Raw genomic sequence first — 19,520 nt, forward strand, 5'->3', positions numbered from 1 at the left:
TTACAGTATATCACACTTGTGGTCATACTTTAATAAAACTGCCTCTAGTCTGTGTGGTAGTCAATAATGCATAAAATATTCTCATTGTAGTAGTAGTAATTTGACAAAAAAAATGTATTCAATTTTTTTTAAAAATTTGCATTTTAATGTTCTGCAAACTTGTGTTAATTCCTGGAGCGGTTTCAAAAGAGACGCATGCGCACTGAGGGGTTTAGCCGCTGCACTTCCTGCTTGCTGTGAGCACTCTTCGCGATGATGGCTCCAGTGAAAGCCTCCCTGATTTCTGCAGGTACTTTCACTTTTTACCCCCCGTGTATTTTATACTCCGCTTCACCGTTAGCACAACTCTCATTTATACACTCATCATGTCTGTTGTTACTGTAATAATAACGAAAATTTAGTTATTGTTAGCTTAGCCGGGGATGCTGCAAATGCTGTCATGAGGAGCAGGGCAAGAGAGGGTTAGGATCCTAACATAAAGCTGTTCATTGCTGTGAAATAAAAAATAAAAACAAAAAATTAATAATAATGTGCTGATTTGTCTTTTGCATGGTGCAGTGGTAGCAGTGTTCCTGAGTCCAGCTGTTCTCGCGTTTGTAGAGGATCTGGATGACTCGTAAGTGATGCTTCCTTCATGCTCCTCTTGTTGTTTCAGCATTTCTGTTTCCTGATCGTCTCTTTCAAACATCCAGCATGGCACCGTGCTCCAGCCCCGCATTCAGGATATTAATTTATATGTATTTGGAGTATTTGGGGTGAAATTAAAGGAATGGTGCTTGCTATTAAAGGGCACCTCCCATAGGGTTACAATTGCACAAAAACACAAGTGTCTCTAATTGGATGCCTTAATAACTCTGCATTCTGTCTCTGGGGCATCTCTGAGACAGAGCTGTATATGAATATTAAAGTTGCACTGTGTAACTTTTCTGGTAGAGGGTTCTGCATCTGGTTGTCTCATTGGGGTGTTTTCTTTAACTGTATTCAGTATAGCCTTCTCCCTTTACACGTTTGCAAGGATCATAATTAGTTGTGAGTGATTATGACAAAAATATTATAAATATTTCTATTCTTTTTTTCTTGATAATATCCACAATATTATGGTATTATTCATCAGAAATGTGCTAAAACATGCCCGTCAATTTGGAACTATTGCACAACGTGGATCGACTGTAAAACTTAACACAAAGTGAAGAACTATTACTTGGCGCCATTTGAAAGATTATATTGCAAATTTGCATTCTTTTTTGTGAACCTTAACTTAACCTTAACTTGAACCTTAACCTGAACCATCACCTAACATACCAAGCAGCTACTGATTAAATTGTATCTTGATATTTATTTAAAAAATACATTTAAAAACACCTAAATACATAAATTAAGCCAAAGGTGGAATCACAATTTGAATGGTCAAACATTCAAACTTTTAAGACAGGCATTATTCAATGTCCTCTGTACATCTCCACGTACAGAGTTTAGTTTATACATCTTCAAAAATTTTAGAAGTGCCTATTATTCTTGTATTGGATTCATTAGGTCATATTTCAGTAGTGTTTTTATCCAAAGGGCTGTTTCCAAGATAATTCACCCATGTGAGTGCAAAATGTTGTCATCAGTTGTCATCTATTACAAATCTTGCCATTGTAAATTACGTATATAAACTTATTGTTTTCCATTGTGTTTTACAGGTTCAAAGATTCCAGAGTCAATGATATCTGGTTGGTCGATGTAAGTCCATTCTTTTCAGTAGAGCTTTATTTCTTCTCATCACATCACATGGGGGCTCATGTCCAACGGAAGTGTGGGTGCAGAGGGTGGGGGGTGGGGGTGGGGGGGGGGGCCTTTGGGTGCTGTAGGCCCTCTGTGTCAGTGAGAATTCATGCATGCTTCACAAAGCCACTGTGCTGTATGGGTTTTATATCAGAGAATGTGTCCAGTATTAGACAGAACAAGCATACAGAAATGGCTAGGGACAGCTTGAGGGTAACACTTCGAGATAGTGCTGAATGCTTTGGAAAAAATGCCACATGGCGATTTTTCTGACGTATTGTGATTGTATTTGAGATTTATGTTTTAATAATGGGATTCTGTTCAAAATTTACAGCTTAAACATATCCACAAGAATGTATTAAAAGACTGAAATATAAGCTGTAAACAAATTAATGCAAGAATCAGATTTCAGAACATGTTTGTACAGATCTAAACTACGGGGATAGCAGGATATTTTGTCATTTGTGGGGAAAATTAAGGTATATAAAAAATTGCAGCCTTCGCAATTTGCTGAAGCAAAAAAGCAGAATAACGCATTGTTTATCGTTTTGTTGGACATCCCAATATTTACTAATTTTGAGTATTTCTTTACTGTGTCTGTCCTCAGTTCTATGCCCCGTGGTGCGGCTACTGTAAGAAGCTGGAGCCCATCTGGTACGACGTGGGGGTGGAGCTAAAGAGTTCAGGGTCCCCGGTACGTGTGGGAAAGATGGACGCCACAGCCTTCTCTGGTGAGTGTAGTGTGATCAACTTCCAATCTGTCCCAGCAGAGCGCTACTGTCCCCTAGTGATTATTCCAAGAGCTACATGCAAGACACTAAAACTAATTGACTCTGTTGTTCAGACAACACGGCAGGTCATTAGTGGTGATAATGTGATACAACAGGTTATCCATTTACAACACAGAAGTTAGATCTAACAGGGCCATCTGTTTTATTATCTCAACTGTTTTCATGTCTTATATCAGAAAACAATAGCCAGGTCAAGAAAAGCTATGGAAATGCTAGTCATTTTGTTTGCTAAACTAAGTAAACTTAATGATAAATACACCTTTATAGAAATGATAGTAGATTGTAATTGTATTTAAAGTATGCACTATGTAACTTTTCTGGTGGTCCGCCACCTGTTTTTGTTTCTTTGGAGACACAATATGGCTTGTTTCATCTCCACTGAAACAAGCAGGTGACACTATCAGGTGAAGTTACAGATCTGTGGAGAGGCAAACCCACCCAGGGTACAAATGTTTTTCAGTTAATTTCTGGATACACCATCAACCTCTTGTAATTGAATACAATACAAGACAAATAAATGCCATGCTGTGGAACATTCCAGGCAGAGCAATAACATTTCCATGGGTACAAGCATATGACGAATTCTCTGCCAGAAAAGTTCCATAGTGCACCTTTGCTATTCTGACTAACCACTGATTTATGTTGATTATTTTCTGGTTATCTGTAGACAGAATAGAATAGTGACCATGCCTGTTATCTTTGTAGCACTGGACGTTAGGCCGGGAATAACTTTATTCTTGATTGTTGACAAATCTCATCACATTTCTATAAGTTTGTCCCAGAGCAGCTTTGTATAAATGATCCAATAAATAATATACTTAATCCAAATAAGTAAATGAACAAATTCATGCAATTTAAATTTTTGTTTTAGCTGTACTGTTTGCAATTTCAAAAAAGGCTATATGTAGGACTGAGCAATTTGTAATCAAGTGGAATTCAGACTTTGGAGGATGAAATTTGGGTATGTGTGTGTTAAATGACACTGCATTAAAGCTCTTTTTGTAAAATTAAAACAAAAATAGAGTTTGATCAATATGCAGAAGAAAATAGAATGTTTTTGTTACCATATCCCCCATAAATAATAATAATAATAATAAAATATTTTTTTGAGATTTTGGCCATATCATAGTTATTCCTCCTTCTCATTTGCCCTCTTGAAGTTGTATTTAGAGTGATTCATTTATGTTTGAGTAATCTTTACACTCCTGTATTCAAGATGTCATTGTTCTAATCTACCTCTATTTTCACTGCCACTGGTACACGCCCACTGCTCTGTGCTTAGGCGTTTTCTTTTCTTTACTATTGTGGCACAAATGATGGTATGTAATATAAGTAATATGCCACTATCCATAGGAGGGGTCGGCCGCATGTGCTTTGTTCTGATGACATTTATGGCGTTGTAAAGATGTAACATAATGATCCACAGGTGTCATAGATAATAACTATATAGTAGACACAAACACAATATGTCTTCTTTAAATATACAGTGATTGATTTTCTTATGTTGTGTTGCAGGTATGGCATCAGAGTTTGGTGTCCGCGGTTACCCCACAATTAAACTGTAAGTACCACTCCGGCCTCTGGCACAATATTCTGTGTGTCATTTTAAAAGGGTCTGAGCAACAGCAATAGCCTTCTCTGGTCTGCAGCAAAGAAATCAATACAAGTTTAGGTGCTGCACATGTGCACAAGAAAAGGAGGACGGCTCAATATATGTCAGGTTAAACTAGCTGAAAACGTGCACTACATAGTTTTCAAAGATCAAATCAGTCCAGCTTACTTCCACAATATTCTAGTAACACTAATAATGAAAGTTTAACATGAAATAGTATTACAGAATTTTGTTTTGTTTAAAAGTCCTATACCCAATTTTTTTCCTATATAGTTGAGTTGTCATGCCTCAGTGCATATACATTGTATAAGCAGCTCTTGAGGTCAGAATAAGTCAGCTGTGTGCTGTCTGCATCTAATTAGAAAGCATTTATTGCTCAATAATCAGGAAGTGCACTTTAGCATGCTAGCTTCACCATCATGGCAAAACTCCTCACTGGTCTCTGAGAATTGCGAGAAGCGCTTATAAAGTCGTCACAGTGAATAATTGGGATGTTCGGAATGCATAATGTCAGTGAGAACTAACTTTGGATCACTGAAAACCATTTAAAATGAACTAGTTCTGTTTTTCATGTTTTTAAGATGGTAAAAATCGGGTACAGCGCCTTTTAATCAACTGCCGTACTATCTATGTAACTTTTCTGATGGAGGGTCCACCACCTTCTTGTCACCATGTTATTTTTTTTGTCTGAATTTTTCACCAACTATATCTTGCAGTTTTCCAATTATAGGTATTTTTACAATGTAGAAAATGCCTCCAAAGCACCAAACTTTAGAGTGAGCAGGGTTGCCTCTCTGCAGATCTGACCTGTAACTTTGCCTGGTAGTCGCCTGCTTGTCTCCATGGAGATAAATACATCTTGCTTTATTCTGGACTTTTCCAAACAACGTATTGATGTATCAATGGAGGAAAAACACAGTACACATCCTCCACTAGAAGAGTTATGTGTTGCACCTTTAAACTTACTGGGAGATTGTTGATATGGTTAAAATGGTTGCCATATTTTTCAAGTTGTGTGCAATACATCGTTTAATAGTAATTATTGAACCATATTCCCCTCTTGCGAATATCTTGTAACATTTTAATTGAGTTATTATTGCCATCTGTTAGCCTCTTGACACAGGGCCCATTGGGACACCCCAAGATAAGACAGACTTGGGAATTAGCTGTTGTTCACACCTGTGCAAATTCGATTTTCACCTCAAGTCAACTATTAATTTAGCTTTGATACTTTGTTTGTATGGTGTATTTTGGAATTGGAAAACAGACAAAAGACAAAAAGACTTTAGAATTAGCATGTGTAGGAAAAAGGTAAAAAAAAAATAAAGCAAAAAACTATTTCATATATTTGTCCACCCTATTTCTGGTGGAACTGAAGGTGGACTATGTAAACTGTGTTTCTAAGGAAAAGGGTCAATACTTGAGACCGATTTTGATAACATGATGATAATTAAAAAAATAAAAATAAAAATCAATGCAGAACAAAAGTAGTTTCTTTATTATCGTTATCATTCTATGGATCCATAGACCTGTCACAATAACAAATTTTGAAGTTCGATATATTGCTGAAGCAAATATAGACCATAAGCAATAATACTGAAACTAATTTATGCCACTGACACAATAACCCAAGAGCAGATTTAAACCACAAAAAATATTCTAAATCTACAATACTGTTCAAGAATTATGAGCTGCAATAAACCAATAAACAGTAAAATGAAACACTTTAGTACTTAAAGACTTTTGTCTTACCCACACCCAACTCGTCAAAAACTATTGTCATTATACTCATTATTTCGCTCTCCCTCTCCATACTTCTCATACTTCTCACAGTCCCTGTGTTCAATGACATAAGAGGCCTCCTTTCCTTTGCCATCAAACTCATTAAAAACACTATGACAGGACGATGGCAGGGCTTAGCTGACGAAATACTCCCCAGTGACATGACCCCCTCCCTATCCCTCCAATCCCTCCCTCTGAGTTCATTAAACCCCACGGACTGATGCAACCGCCGCAATGCACTAGTCTCTCCTGTCTAGAACTCAATTAGAGACAGTCCCATTTCTCCCCCCAAAGTTGATCGTCGGACCGACCTTTGTCTCAGAGGAAGCATTGCCTCATGGATTAGCTGTGTAATCAGAAAGTCGTTCAGAAAAGAGTTGAGAATAATCAGGACTTGGTTTGCCCGGGGATATTTATTCACTTATTCGTTTCGTTTACATAATTACAATATTGATTTGTTTTCAGATGGGGAAAAGAAAAGTAAAGGTTAGCTGAAAGTTTAGTAAGTAAGCATGAATTGTTACAAAATGCGAAGGGCATTATAAATCTTCCAATTTTATTCTACAATAATATAGATTTAATATTCTTTAATATTTGTTGTACTAGTTCAAATTAAACATTTGTTATAAAGGGCAATTTATACAAGTTCAAAATTCAAGTATGAACAACTTGAGGCTGCTTGAGCATATTTGCATCATCCACTAGATTGTATTTATTCAAAATAAGCAAATGACTGCCACACAACTACAAGTTACCAGCCAGCTGTAGTGAAGTGGTTGGTTTTGGCACTTTTAGAGTTACTGTTCTCAAAACATCTATTCTCAGACACTAAACAATACTTAAAACAATAGTATTAAAACTAAATACTCATTAATACTCAAAATGTACCTTTTCCGAATAGTTTTACAATGGTCTTGATCTATGTAATAACTAGTGTTATAAAACAACATGTTAATATTACATAAATAGTGGTTTATGTAATATTAATATATAATTTTATAATATATTATATATTATCACATTCAGTTGTGACCTATTGACTATTGACCCTTTTCCTTAGTATATAAATTGAGATAAGAATCGTGACACAATTGTATGCAAAAACCTTTCTTTTTTCAAATCAGTTACATTAAAAATGTACAAATTGGCACATCAAAACCCAGATCCAAGTATTGGGTTACCAGATTATTCTAGTTATCTGATTTTACTGGCTGTGTAAATGTACCTGCTGTTGAAAAAACAACTCTCATTTTCCTTTATCCCACAGCCGAAGTGAATTCTATCACTGACATTTCACACTAACTTCTGATGTCTCTCTCCTGTCTCTTCCCAGGTTAAAAGGCGACCTGGCCTATAATTACAAGGGACCCAGGACAAAAGACGACATTGTGGAATTCGCCAACAGAGTGTCAGGGTGAGTCTCTTTATATAACCTGGTGTCTCATTCTCTCCACCAGATGCCCTGAGAAACTCTTTGTGGTGCTAATAAAGCCATCCAAACCAGCTTATCAGCGTCGGCCATATTTGTCTGGGGGCCCCGTGGAAATGCGCTTCTCAGCTCCTGTCTGAGCCACTGTATCCAGCAGCCTGACAATCTCTCCTCCTTCAGGGAAATCTCGCTTAGATCCGTGACAGTGGGCATGATCAAAAGCTTGGCACAATTGAAATTCTAGGTCGTAATGTGTGCCGTTGCCATGAGAGGGCAGTATTTGCACACAAATGAGGGTTGTACAAGATGATGGTAAATATGAAAAATGTCTAATTAGGATTTCTGTAACAAGCATTGCGATTTGATTTTTGATTTATGTTTTAATAATGGGATTCTTTTCAAAGATCACATTTTGAAATGCATCCAGGAGTATTGACAAAAAAACTGAATTATGAACTGACAAACTAATGAATGAATCAATTTCTGAACATGTTTGTACAGAAACTACAGGGTTAGCAGAAATGTTATGCACAAAAAGACAGGAGATCTTATTTGTGTAGGAAACAATGGTACTAAAAATTGGAGCCTTTGTGATTCACTAATTGCATCCATTTAAATTCTGATTCAGTTGCGATTAATCTTGCAGCCTTAATAGTAATGGTGGAATGGTAGTGGAGTTAATCAAGTTTAATGCCATACTGTGGACCATTCTAGGCAAAGCAGATAGAGCTTCCAATCAGCAAAGTTGTATAGTGCACTTTTTTAGATATTATATTGTTACTATTCTATTTTTTTGACAAATTGAGAAAGAAATAAAGCATGTATTTTCACTATGGCACCTGATAGTTGGGCAGATTTGTTATATAAGCCTGTGTCACCCATACTACGACATGACACTTTTTCATAAATATGTAAAAGCATGGTACACGATTATACACTACAACTTCACAATGTGATTTGCAATAGTTTAATTATAGGAATACACGCTGTTATGATGTTGCTCTAAAGGGGGAGCGACTTAGCGCAAAGTGAAGGGGGACACAGAGCATCAAAAATGAAACTGAAACTAATTAAACATCTTAATTTGTTGTTTTCAGCGAATATAGCATTTTCAATATGTTTAAATATGTTATGTGTTAGCAATTATTGGTGATTTATTGATAACATATTGCCACTGCAATCATAAATACATTTGAAACCTCAATCAGAGCTTCTCAGGCAGTACTTTTCAGTCTTCTGTGACTATATTTAAAAGACTTGGTACATCTACGCTATGTTCTAGGCTCACAGTCCTCAGAGGATTTTTGAATATCATCAGGAAACAGGAAATAAATCCCAATTAAGGCAGATTTTCCATGTGTTTTGGAAATAGTATAATATTGCTATTTATTTTTGGAGATAGGCAAAATTAGAATATTTAGTATATAATCTGTAATTTTAAATAGTTTTAAGGGTGGACTATTTTGAGTGGGGAGTCCCTCACCATGTTATTGCTTTGCCTGGAATATTCCACAGTATGGCATTAAATATAGCCACAGGCGGCGGATGCCATTACATTAAGTTACAGGTCAGATTTGTGGAGAGGTGATATGTTGGCAATAAAGTACCTGTAATAGAACAAATGCAACATTGATTAAAAGTTAAAGCCATACTATAGAACATTCCAGACAAAGCAATAACATCTCCATGGAAACTACCATTGGGACCCTCACTAAAAAACTTACCATATTTTCCGGACTATCACACTGACAACCCCACGAGGGCACTCCAAGCTTTATCTACTTCCGGATCTTCGTGTATCTGATTAACTGTTAATATCTTAAATACCAGACATGTATTCAGTTTGTTGTCTGTGTTACGTTAGCGCACTGTACTGCTATTCAGCTTTTATTGTTATTATAATTTGCCTTTTAAAGAGAAAATGTCTGTTCTTGGTCTCGGATTTTGTATATTAAATTTCCCCCAAAAATGCATCTTATAGTATGATATACTTGAACCTAGTGTCACGATACAAAAATTTCAAACTTGATTTTGATTTTAAGGAATAGACTTGATACCAATTCTGAAACCAGGATGATAATAAAAAACACTCTTTATTTAGACGATGGAATGTGATTTCCAATATTAAATAATAGTACTTTCTTTTATATTGCCAAATGGCCTTATATCTGTGTAATCCCTCAGTTGTACAGCTAGGTTCTGTGGGTGTATACTAGTCTGTGTGATACAGCTCAAGATCATACTATTGCTATTCAGGAAAGGTTCATTTCTGTCCTGTAAATATGGGTTTTCTAGCATCAATATGTGCCTAAATAACCATCTAGTTTTTTTTAATAGTTTTGGCATCGATTAGTATCTGATTTATGATACTTTTGATAACCCTATACTGAAGAACACTCCAGACAAAGCAATAGCATCTCCATGGACAATAGCAACCATCACCAGGACATTTATTGGTAAATTTAGCACATTTGCACCTTGTTATTGGGAGAATCAATCAACCTAGTATCAAAACTAGATACTCATTTGAACAAGTACCAGTACTAAAAGGTCACATTAACAGGACAGAAATGAACCTGTATCAGGAGTAGTAGAGTATAAGACCACAGAAACTAGTTTACACCCATGGACCAGTATGGAACCTACCTGGACGACTGAGAGATCACAGATATAAGACCACTTAGTAATATAAAAGAAAGATTTAATGTTGAAAATAGCTGTCTGTTTTCTAAATTTTATTATCATCATGGTATAGTAATCGGTATTGAGTATCAAGTCTATTCTTTAGTATCAAAATGGAGTTGGAAATGTTAGTATTGTGACCACATTACACCTGCATATAAAATTACTACCACTATCATCCATCTTTGTAACCTCAAACTGTTATTTTGTGTCCTCTACAGTCCAGCGGTCCGAGCTTTACCCAGTAAGCAGATGTTCTCTCACATGCTCAAACGCCACACGGTACTGTTCGTCTACGTGGGAGCAGACTCACCGCTACGAGTACGTAACCATGTACATTTCTATCAACAAATTATCTTCTTTTAGAGACCTGCACTGCGCCATAAACCACATATTGATTGAGCGGTTGGCTAAGTGCTCCCCTGCCATTTTGAACCATGTTGTGGGCTACACCTCCCATCAAGTCAGCCTTAAAATGTCACTTATTGAGTGACTGAGTGTAAACTGAAACATGTGATGCCATTGCAGGAGAAGTACAATGACGTGGCCTCCGAGCTCATAGTCTACACGTATTTCTTCTCTGCTGCAGAGGAGGTCCTGCCAGAGGTAACCATTTATGTGTATATATTATTTTTGCCCTATAAACTTGAGCATTTAGTTATAATATGGGGTTGTTTGTGAAAAGTTGCCCAGGAAAACCAGAATATCCATAAACATTTAAAATCAAGATTTACCTGATGCTCACCAAAGGCTTTAGCAGTTGTGTTTCCCTGTGTTTTGAGAACATTACATTGATTTACATTCATTTCTTGAAGACTTGTTTACTACTTGTTTAAACTTAACCTAAACCCTAACCCTAACCTTAATTTATTTTGGTCCCCATAATGTGAAACATATACATCTGTGCCAATATGTCAGCATTGGTAAAATATAGATATTTTTCTGCAGATTTTTTCTATTTCTAGTGGAAATGGAAGAATTAAGCCAAATAAGCCATATTAAAGAGAAAAGTTACTTTTAACTTAACTTTAATCTGTTGGCCTTGTTGTGGATTTTATATTAAAGTATACGTGATTTTTTTTTCCCCATATTTTTGAGCAAAACATGTCTTGCCTCAGTACACATTTATTGTATAAGCAGCTCTTGAGATCAAGATGAGACTGCTGTGTACTTTCTGCATCCAATTATAAAACGTTTTATTGTCCAAGAATCAGGAAATGTGCTTTTAGCATAATAGTTGTTGACGAAAACGTTGCTCTGGCCTCTGAAAGCTTATAAACTTGCTGTGACTAATTATTATATATTATATAATTACTATAATATCATAATTAGATACTAGGAATACATAGGTAAGTGAGGAATAACTTTGTACCATTCAAGTGAACAAAGTCTGTTTTGCAAATTTTTAAGATAAAAAAAATGTTTTTAATATTGGTTATTAGCCACAACAGCTAAATGTATATATCATAGTCCTATACATCAGCATTGGCTCTTAGCATTAGCTTTTAAACTCCATAAATGCCTCGCAACCTTCTATTCCAGCAGTGTAGGTCAGTAATGCATCAATTGGAAATGTTTGTTAGCTCTCCAGACCTTGGTAATAATTGTGTTCTAATATCATGATTATCCCCAGCACCGTGCTCATACGCTGTCTCTGCAGAAAAAAGGCAGTCGCGCAAATTACTGCACAGGCCTCTGCCAACTCACTCATCCTATATTTTCTAGATGCAGAGAGAGAGGGAGAGGGAGGGAAAAAAAACAAAATTTATGGACTTTGGTGTAAAAGGATTCTCTTGTGATTCCAGGAGGTGACTCTGCCGGAGCTTCCTGCTGTCGTAGTTTTCAAAGATGGAGGATATTTTACATACGATGGTGAGTGAAGTCGGGTTTTATTACAAGTCTTCATCCACAGTAGGGCGTCTTTAATTAAGCCTGAGAAGGTTTATTGAGAGTGGAGATGACACTGGGTGCGTGGCAGTTTTATTTGTGAGCCCTGCTGCTATAATTGTTTTTGTTTAGAGTGTTTGCTAGTCCTTTCAGGTTGAAATATACTTGCTTCATTGTATTGAAAAATTAACGCTACCTTCACTGATAAGAAATTGGGTTGCTGCTACATTGCAGTACAATTAGACTGCCTCATGTCTAACAAAGATTAACTGTCACTAGTCGACTATAAAAAATATTCAGTCATATTTTGATAATCATGATCATTATCTGGGCTATAAACTATAAAACACACAGGAAAAGACCTTTTTAACAAAGACAGTGGCATTATTAAATAAAAATGTCAAAAAGAATAAACCATTTCTGTTTTTCATCAGTTATACACTTAATTCAAGTCAACTGTATTTGTATAATACATGTAAAATACCCCCCTCTTTAAGTCAACTGTGGTTGTTTTTAAATCTATGGGGTATTAAATGCTAACACATAACATATTAAATTCACCATGTTGCCCTTTATTGTTTTGAAAATACTGTATTCACCAAAAACAACGTATTAACATTTTATCTTTTTTTAAGTTTCACTTTAGTTTGACGCTCTGATTCCCCACTCTCTTTGCTCCCAGCATTAAGTCACCCCATCCCCCTCCTTAATACAGACTGCTTCACTTTTCACTGCTCCCTCAGATGCAGATTTTACATCCTCTGCTGGCGTTATGTATTCACATATTTCACTGCAACCATGTATTTTCTAGACACCTATATTATTACTCCAGGAAATATCAAGGCTGCAATGTCCAAACCAGTATAAAAAGCAAGAATTATGCATAATATAGGACCTTTACTAACAAGTGGTTTCAGACCAAGCTTAGCAACAGGCTACATGCATCTATCCCATGTATTACCTCTACTTTGCCTTGACATTCTGATTGGCCGTTTGTCATTCTACATTTCCCATCTGAGCTATGTTTTGGTCCATGATTACTAGTTTCCATGCACCGCGGGGGGCCTTTAATTACACCCGTTGCCTAAAGCTTTATTCTCCAAGCTTCAGACGACAGTGAAACAATATTTCTTTTTCTCTCTCTCTCTGCGCCGCCATGCTCGCTCTTGTTCTCCGACTTTGTTTCTCGTCCCCGCCGGTGTCCTTTCATCCGCCACCATGCTGAGTTATGGTACGCTCAGGCCCGTCATAAAACAAGCCCATGGAACAGCCCACCATTGTGTGTGGCGAGCCCAGAGATGTAGTGTGGTTGTGGCTCGGAGCAGGGCAGGGCGTGTGGGAGGGACTGACCACAGTTTAGACCAGGGCCAGGCCGCTGATGTAAACATGAGATGGGCCAAGTTAGAATGAAGAGGCTGAGGTGGAGGATTTGGTTTGACATGGGAGGGCACACCAGTGAGAATGAGCGAGCATGAGGTCACCGTGTTTATAGGAAGGATATGATAGTAATATTAAAGCAAGTAAAAGCCCTATAGTAAGTAGTGTTCCAACTTCCTGCTACACTACCAGTCAGAAGTTTGGACACTTTTTCATTTATGTTTCTTCACCCTGACACAGCACACCTGCGAAGTGAAAACCATTTGAAGAGACTTCATCAAAAAGCTCATTGAGAGAAGGCCAGGGTTTTGCAGTGCTATCAACAAAGCAAAGGGTGGCTACTTTGAGGATCTGAATATTTAAAATAACAGAAGTGTTTATTTTTCTTCTTTACTACAGAATTCTATATCTTCATCAACATCACATATTTGATGTATCTATATGTATATAAAATGTAGAAAGAAAAGAAAAACATTAAGAAAAAAAGCTTTGAATGAGAGGATGTATCCAAACGTTTGACTGGTAGTGTAAATTGTAGATTCTCAATTCTTAATGCACGTCATACATAATTTATTGCCAAAATCTCCCAGGCGAACCCATAGAACAATAAACCTTTGTTCTAAATGAAGGCATCACAATTATGTTTTGAGTTAATGATTTTCATTCCATGTGTTTATTCATGTTTTATGTTTTAGATTCCTCTAACTAGCTTTTACCCTTTGCTTTGATCTTTACTTTGCAAACTCTTGGTATCCCACCAATGAACCCTGACAAGGCAGAACTGAAGTGAAAACCATTTCAGATGTCTCATAAAGTTCATTGAGAGAAGTCCAAGGGTTTGCAGCGCTGTCAAAAAAGCAAAGGGTGGCTACATTGTGGAAAATGTATCTAAAATATAAAATATATTTACAGTGCAGTTCAACTTTTTTCTTTGCTACATAAGTCTATACACTGCAGAAATTAAAGTCATAAAAAAAATAATAATAATAATAAATTGAATGAGAAGATGTGTCCAAACTTTTGACTGGTAGTGTATAGGTTTATGTCCTGCATTACTAGCTTGTTATTTAGCTAACTGTGATTTAGGCTACTGCTTTTCTACAAAAGATTCTAAACTTTGTAGACTGGGTATGAGTTATGGGTTTTGTCTAGTTAATTAGTTGCTCTCATTCTAATGAGACACTGAAAATTAGCTGGATTAAACCAGTTACTTTTTAGCCTAAAATACTGGAGGGGATGGCAGTTGTCAAGAGACTCATATACTACTGGTATTCTAAAATTAATGACACAAGTAACTATTTTGTTTTGATTATGAGGATTTATATGCACAACAGAGGAAAGGAAAAGTTAGAGGTGGATTATCTGAAGATATCTTTTTTTTGCATGAATTTCCATGCAGTAGTAGTCTTGTTGGGCAGGGTCAAATGCACTGAGATACAAGCTTTTGCCACACTCATGTTATAGTTGACTAAATAGGACATATCTTTAATCTACCAAGAATTCCTTTATGCTCTCCATTTTCAAGAGAGAGGTTGCCACTAGAGCTGTCATCGACTAAAGTTAAAACATAAATACATCTGCCATCATCTCATCAACACGAGTTCCCCATGTTCCTCGAGGATATCCTGGATTGGGACGTCTCCTCTCGGCAGCTGGAACCTGAACTGTAAAGCCTCCAGACACAGGGTCATGACGAAGGGGCCCCAGTAGTGACTGTTGGGCAGGTTGGAGCCCCTGTGTCTCGCCCTCAGAACAAAATGAATGTCTGCCATAGTCCCCAGGTTCATGTCCAACTGCTCCACCTCCCTGTTACAGAAGTGCGGTTTGTTGCACCAAAACTTCACCAACAACGCCTCTCTGCAGTGGACTTTAACAAAAAAAAGCCCACACTCTGCAGAGTCCTCTTGGACCCGAATGCGCAGGATGTCTCGGATTGCCATGGAGACACACCATTAAGGCTCCCAAGGACTTGTGGAGAGGGGGAGAGAGGAAGAGCCACACTGTGTCGGCCCCTCATATGCCAGACTCATCCTGTCCCGGTCATGCCAAGGGAGAGATTGTTAAAATAACATGAATAAAAGTGAAATGGATGAAAGCAAGGTAACTTTGCGGTCTAAAAGTAGTCAAGATAAATTTTTTGCGTAAAATTTATATATATATATATATATATAATATATAATCAAGCTATAGCCATATGCCAGTCTCACTTCTGTTAGTCCTGCTTCTGTCAGGGCAGCTGTGGCTACGATAGTAGCTTACCACCACATAGTGTTGAATGAATGAATGAATATGGTACACATTTGTAAAGGGGAAGTCTGGAAAAAGCAGCAAGGCTAATGTATTATTATTATAAATCAGGACATTTTTTGTTTGCAGAGGAAATTATTTTACTTTCATAACTGCAGCCTTTGCTGAACTTAAATCAAATAACTACCGTAGGTGGCATGCAGTTGGAGGTATCTATCTCAATTGCATTTCTACTGCAGTAATTACAAAAAAAATATCTTGCACAAAAAACTCAATTGTATATTATTAAGTACAAAACTTATAGCTATCAATCCTTGTTCAGATATTATCTAATATGTCTTTCCTTGTGTTAGTTTGACAGTTAAAACTTTCTTTCCAAGCATTAACCCTCCTGATTGTAAACTCACAATTAGACATTTTTGCAGAAATCCTTCATCATTTAGCTAGTTTTCTCTCACACACATTCGTCATTCTGGCATAAATTTGATCACAAAGCCCATTAAAAGCCATCCATTTCCCTGTGTAAACCCTTGAGGTACGCTCTAAAAGTCATGTTGTGTGGCGCTCATTAGACCCTCACCTCCAGTGGCACAGATCAGCCTCAGCGACATTAGAGTAAGCAGTTTGTCAGTCGCGCGCGCCTCCACATGCGGTCGTTAGCATCTGGTGCCCCTGCCGCGATGCCGGAATAAACTCTGCACCCGTGGAATCGTCTGACACTCACTTTGCATGATGCGCTGCCTTTTAAATGTTTATCAAATAAGAGCTAGCATTTGCATCAGCAGCTTGCAGTAATGGTTTACGGCCCTATGCCTGTTTAGCTAGTTTTGAAACCACTTTTTCTACAACTAGTTGGCTAATCATATTTTTGTTTTTCAATACAAAGGCATAAGTGGGTAACAGATTATTTGAATTTAGCAAATGGCTAAATAGTAAAGATGCTAGCACAAACTTTGAACCAAATGAGGAAAGCAAACACTTCGCATTACTTGCATCAGATTAGATGACGTATAGCTGAATTGGAACCGAATGGTAACTGGCAATGTGTGTACCGTTAGCCTCCTGCTGCTATACGTAACAATAGCATATTATTCAGAATTAAATCATTTTAAGAACTTTAAAGCCTTTAAAAAATATTAATCATTTTGTATTGCATTTGACCCAACCATCAAACAGGGCCTAATGGCAGCCTACCAGGAGCAGCCGAGCACACTGGAGCCATGATCTTGGTCAGGATTTTCAAGCTGGAGGGTTATTTTACTGTAAAATAAGCTAGAGTTTGGAGTTGGAGTTGATGGGGAATTGAACCCACAACTGTCTTGCTGTGAGACAAGCCACTCAATGAATGTGCCGCCAATCATTATTAAATATATGAATGTATTTAAGTTCAGTTACTATTTTCTCTGTATGGAGACTTGCATTTGACCCATCTTCAATGCCGCTGGTGCAACTTGTCAGGAGCACCGAGTACCCCCTGTTCAGCATCTGGGCACTCTCTCTACCTAGCTGGGGGTTTAGGCTATTGAGCATATTTTTAAGCGCAAGTATGCAGTACACACTTAAAAGTTGGCAACATGCGAACTTCACAAATCACCCATTTGGTCCAGGAATCAAACCTTTTTGATGCAACATTGCTAACAACTCTTCCACCATGTCTCATGATGTTTACATTTTAGTTCAACCACATAACAAACATTTCTTTTATATTTTCCCTTCCCTTACATTTGAAATTCAAACAACACTATTGCTATTCACAATTTAGCACCCGTTGCTTGCTAGTCCGCTACACTGTTGATCGCCTGCTGTGACTGCTCCTCACTGGACTATCTAAACAAGCCCTTGTGCTTTGCTACACGATAGTTGACATATTTCAGCCGAGCTTTGATTACACAATACAAACAGCGGGAGCTGTATTTGAAGTCCATTGTTAAAATAAACTACAACCCTCGCGCCTCATACATAATTTATTGCCAAAATCTTCCAGGCGAACACATAGAACAGTAAACCTTTTTGTTATTGTGTTTTTACTTTTAAAAACACAAGATATCATTTGCAAGCTGCTCGTAATCCTTTAGTTTGAGGCGGTTGAAGTTTAACCTTATCACAGTAGAAGCCTGTTGTGTGATGCTGCCAGACTCAGTAGTTTTTGCATACAGATAGATGAGGCACTAAAGAGGCAGGCTGATTAACAGGCTTTGAATGTGATGACAAGGTGAGAGCGGAGGGGGAGAGAAGGTGGCGACACTCCTGATGACATTGTGTACCCACTTGTACAGGTGTTATTGGATGGTGTCAGTGATGGGCTGATGAAAGTGCTATGAATAAGAGTTGAAAAGTTAAATAGTGTGAAAATGGCAAAAGAAATGGTTACAATATTTTCAACAAATAGACATAAAACACAAGTCTATTACACCTTTAAAAATATGGCAGATCTTCTGCAGCTGTAGGTACAAGGGAGTCCATATTGTCAGTTGGGTAAAGCAAATTTCTTCCAAACTAAAATGGAAAATTTTTGGATGTTAGAAAGAAAAATACTGTTGAATGGAGAACATGCTACTTTTTGGAAAAAAAAAAATTTACATGTCAGCCCCACTCATAGCAAGTTTTTAGTTAATTCAATGACATTGTTTTTTTCGTATCTGACAGTATAGGGTGGGGTGAGACACAATTCCCACAAGACGAGATGAGAGAAGAGATTAGGTCCAAGAAGAAAAATGTGAAAATAAAAAATAATTTGAGCTATCCAGTTCACAATATTGGCCTCTCAATTTGTTATATATTTTTGATGTTTGCTGTCCTCGTAACACTGCTTTTTGGAACTAAAACTTCTCAAGAAGAGTAACTCACCAGCATGAGCCCTTTTTTGTCAAAAAAAAAAGGATAAAAAAAAAAAAAAGAATACATGGACCAAAATATCATGTGATCCTTTTCCATATGTGTGCACACAGTCTTGTGGCAATTTTATCTTGCTTGTTTCACAAGATCTTGTGCCATCCCTACATGACAGTTTCAACTGCTTACCCTTGAGTCTGAGATGTTGCTGTGACGTGTCTTGTCAGCTGATTTAAACAGTCAGCAGTTTGACTTCTTCTGGACAGTTTAAGCTCTGTGAGAGTAAAAAGGCCCTGTTTACAGTTGTGTGAATGTTTTTCAGTATTTCAGTTGACTCCTTAATCCAGCGGTGATGTTTTTTGCCCTTGGTCCCATCGGAAACTTGCTCACTGCGATTGAATAGATGCAAAACAGATTTGTTTAGCAATTAAGGCAAAGCAATAACATCTCCATAGACACAAGCAAATGGTGGGCCTTCACCACAAATGTTGCATAGTATATATTTAAAGGTGCTGTACCTGATTTTGTTTTGAAAAAACAGAGCTAGTTCATTTTAAGCAGCTTAGTTTATGCATTTCCAACATTCAAATTAGTCACCGCAGTGACTTTATAAGCACTTTTCACATCTTTCAAAGACCACCATCACGGTAACACTAACAACAACTAGTATGCTAACGTGCACTTCCTGGACAATGAGATGCTTTATAATTAGTTGCAGACAGTACATGGTGAACATATTGCCCTCCAGAGCTACTTGTACAATATATCTGTACTGTGGCAAGACCAATTTAACTTGAATACATGGAGGAAAAAAATCTGCTTCGATTCCTTTTAAATAATGGCTTTTTATGTGGGTATTTTTTTAAAAGAATTGGTAGTATGACCATAGATATTATGCTTTAGAACATCTGTAATATTAGTTTGCTTGGGTACAGTACAAAAGTTGTCAATCCTTCTTCAGTCTTCAGTGGGGATGTTAAAAGTATAGAAAATCGGATGCTAATTCATACTAAAATGAGTATCAAAATTATATACTAGTGAGTATCAGTACTAAACACATTCACAGGACAGAATTCACGGGACAGAATTTAACCGTTTCTGAAGAGCTAGAGAA

The 19,520-nt window shown here is 37.2% G+C and overlaps 1 protein-coding gene across 1 annotated transcript in view; it reads left to right on the forward strand.

Moving 5' to 3' along the window:
• Positions 1 to 175: 175 nt before the first annotated feature.
• LOC117388452 (protein disulfide-isomerase TMX3-like) overlaps positions 176 to 19,520 on the forward strand; it is a 72,639-nt gene continuing 53,294 nt past the window's right edge. Inside the window, exons 1-9 of the mRNA XM_033985999.2 lie at positions 176 to 289; positions 559 to 616; positions 1,686 to 1,725; positions 2,375 to 2,498; positions 4,074 to 4,119; positions 7,286 to 7,366; positions 10,285 to 10,384; positions 10,592 to 10,669; positions 11,869 to 11,935. Coding sequence (XP_033841890.1) covers positions 253 to 289; positions 559 to 616; positions 1,686 to 1,725; positions 2,375 to 2,498; positions 4,074 to 4,119; positions 7,286 to 7,366; positions 10,285 to 10,384; positions 10,592 to 10,669; positions 11,869 to 11,935 — 631 coding nt within the window. The 5' untranslated portion in view covers positions 176 to 252. The remainder of the gene's footprint in view (positions 290 to 558; positions 617 to 1,685; positions 1,726 to 2,374; positions 2,499 to 4,073; positions 4,120 to 7,285; positions 7,367 to 10,284; positions 10,385 to 10,591; positions 10,670 to 11,868; positions 11,936 to 19,520) is intronic.

This window comes from Periophthalmus magnuspinnatus, chromosome 20 (assembly GCF_009829125.3).
Source record: "Periophthalmus magnuspinnatus isolate fPerMag1 chromosome 20, fPerMag1.2.pri, whole genome shotgun sequence".
Lineage (NCBI taxonomy): Eukaryota > Metazoa > Chordata > Actinopteri > Gobiiformes > Gobiidae > Periophthalmus > Periophthalmus magnuspinnatus.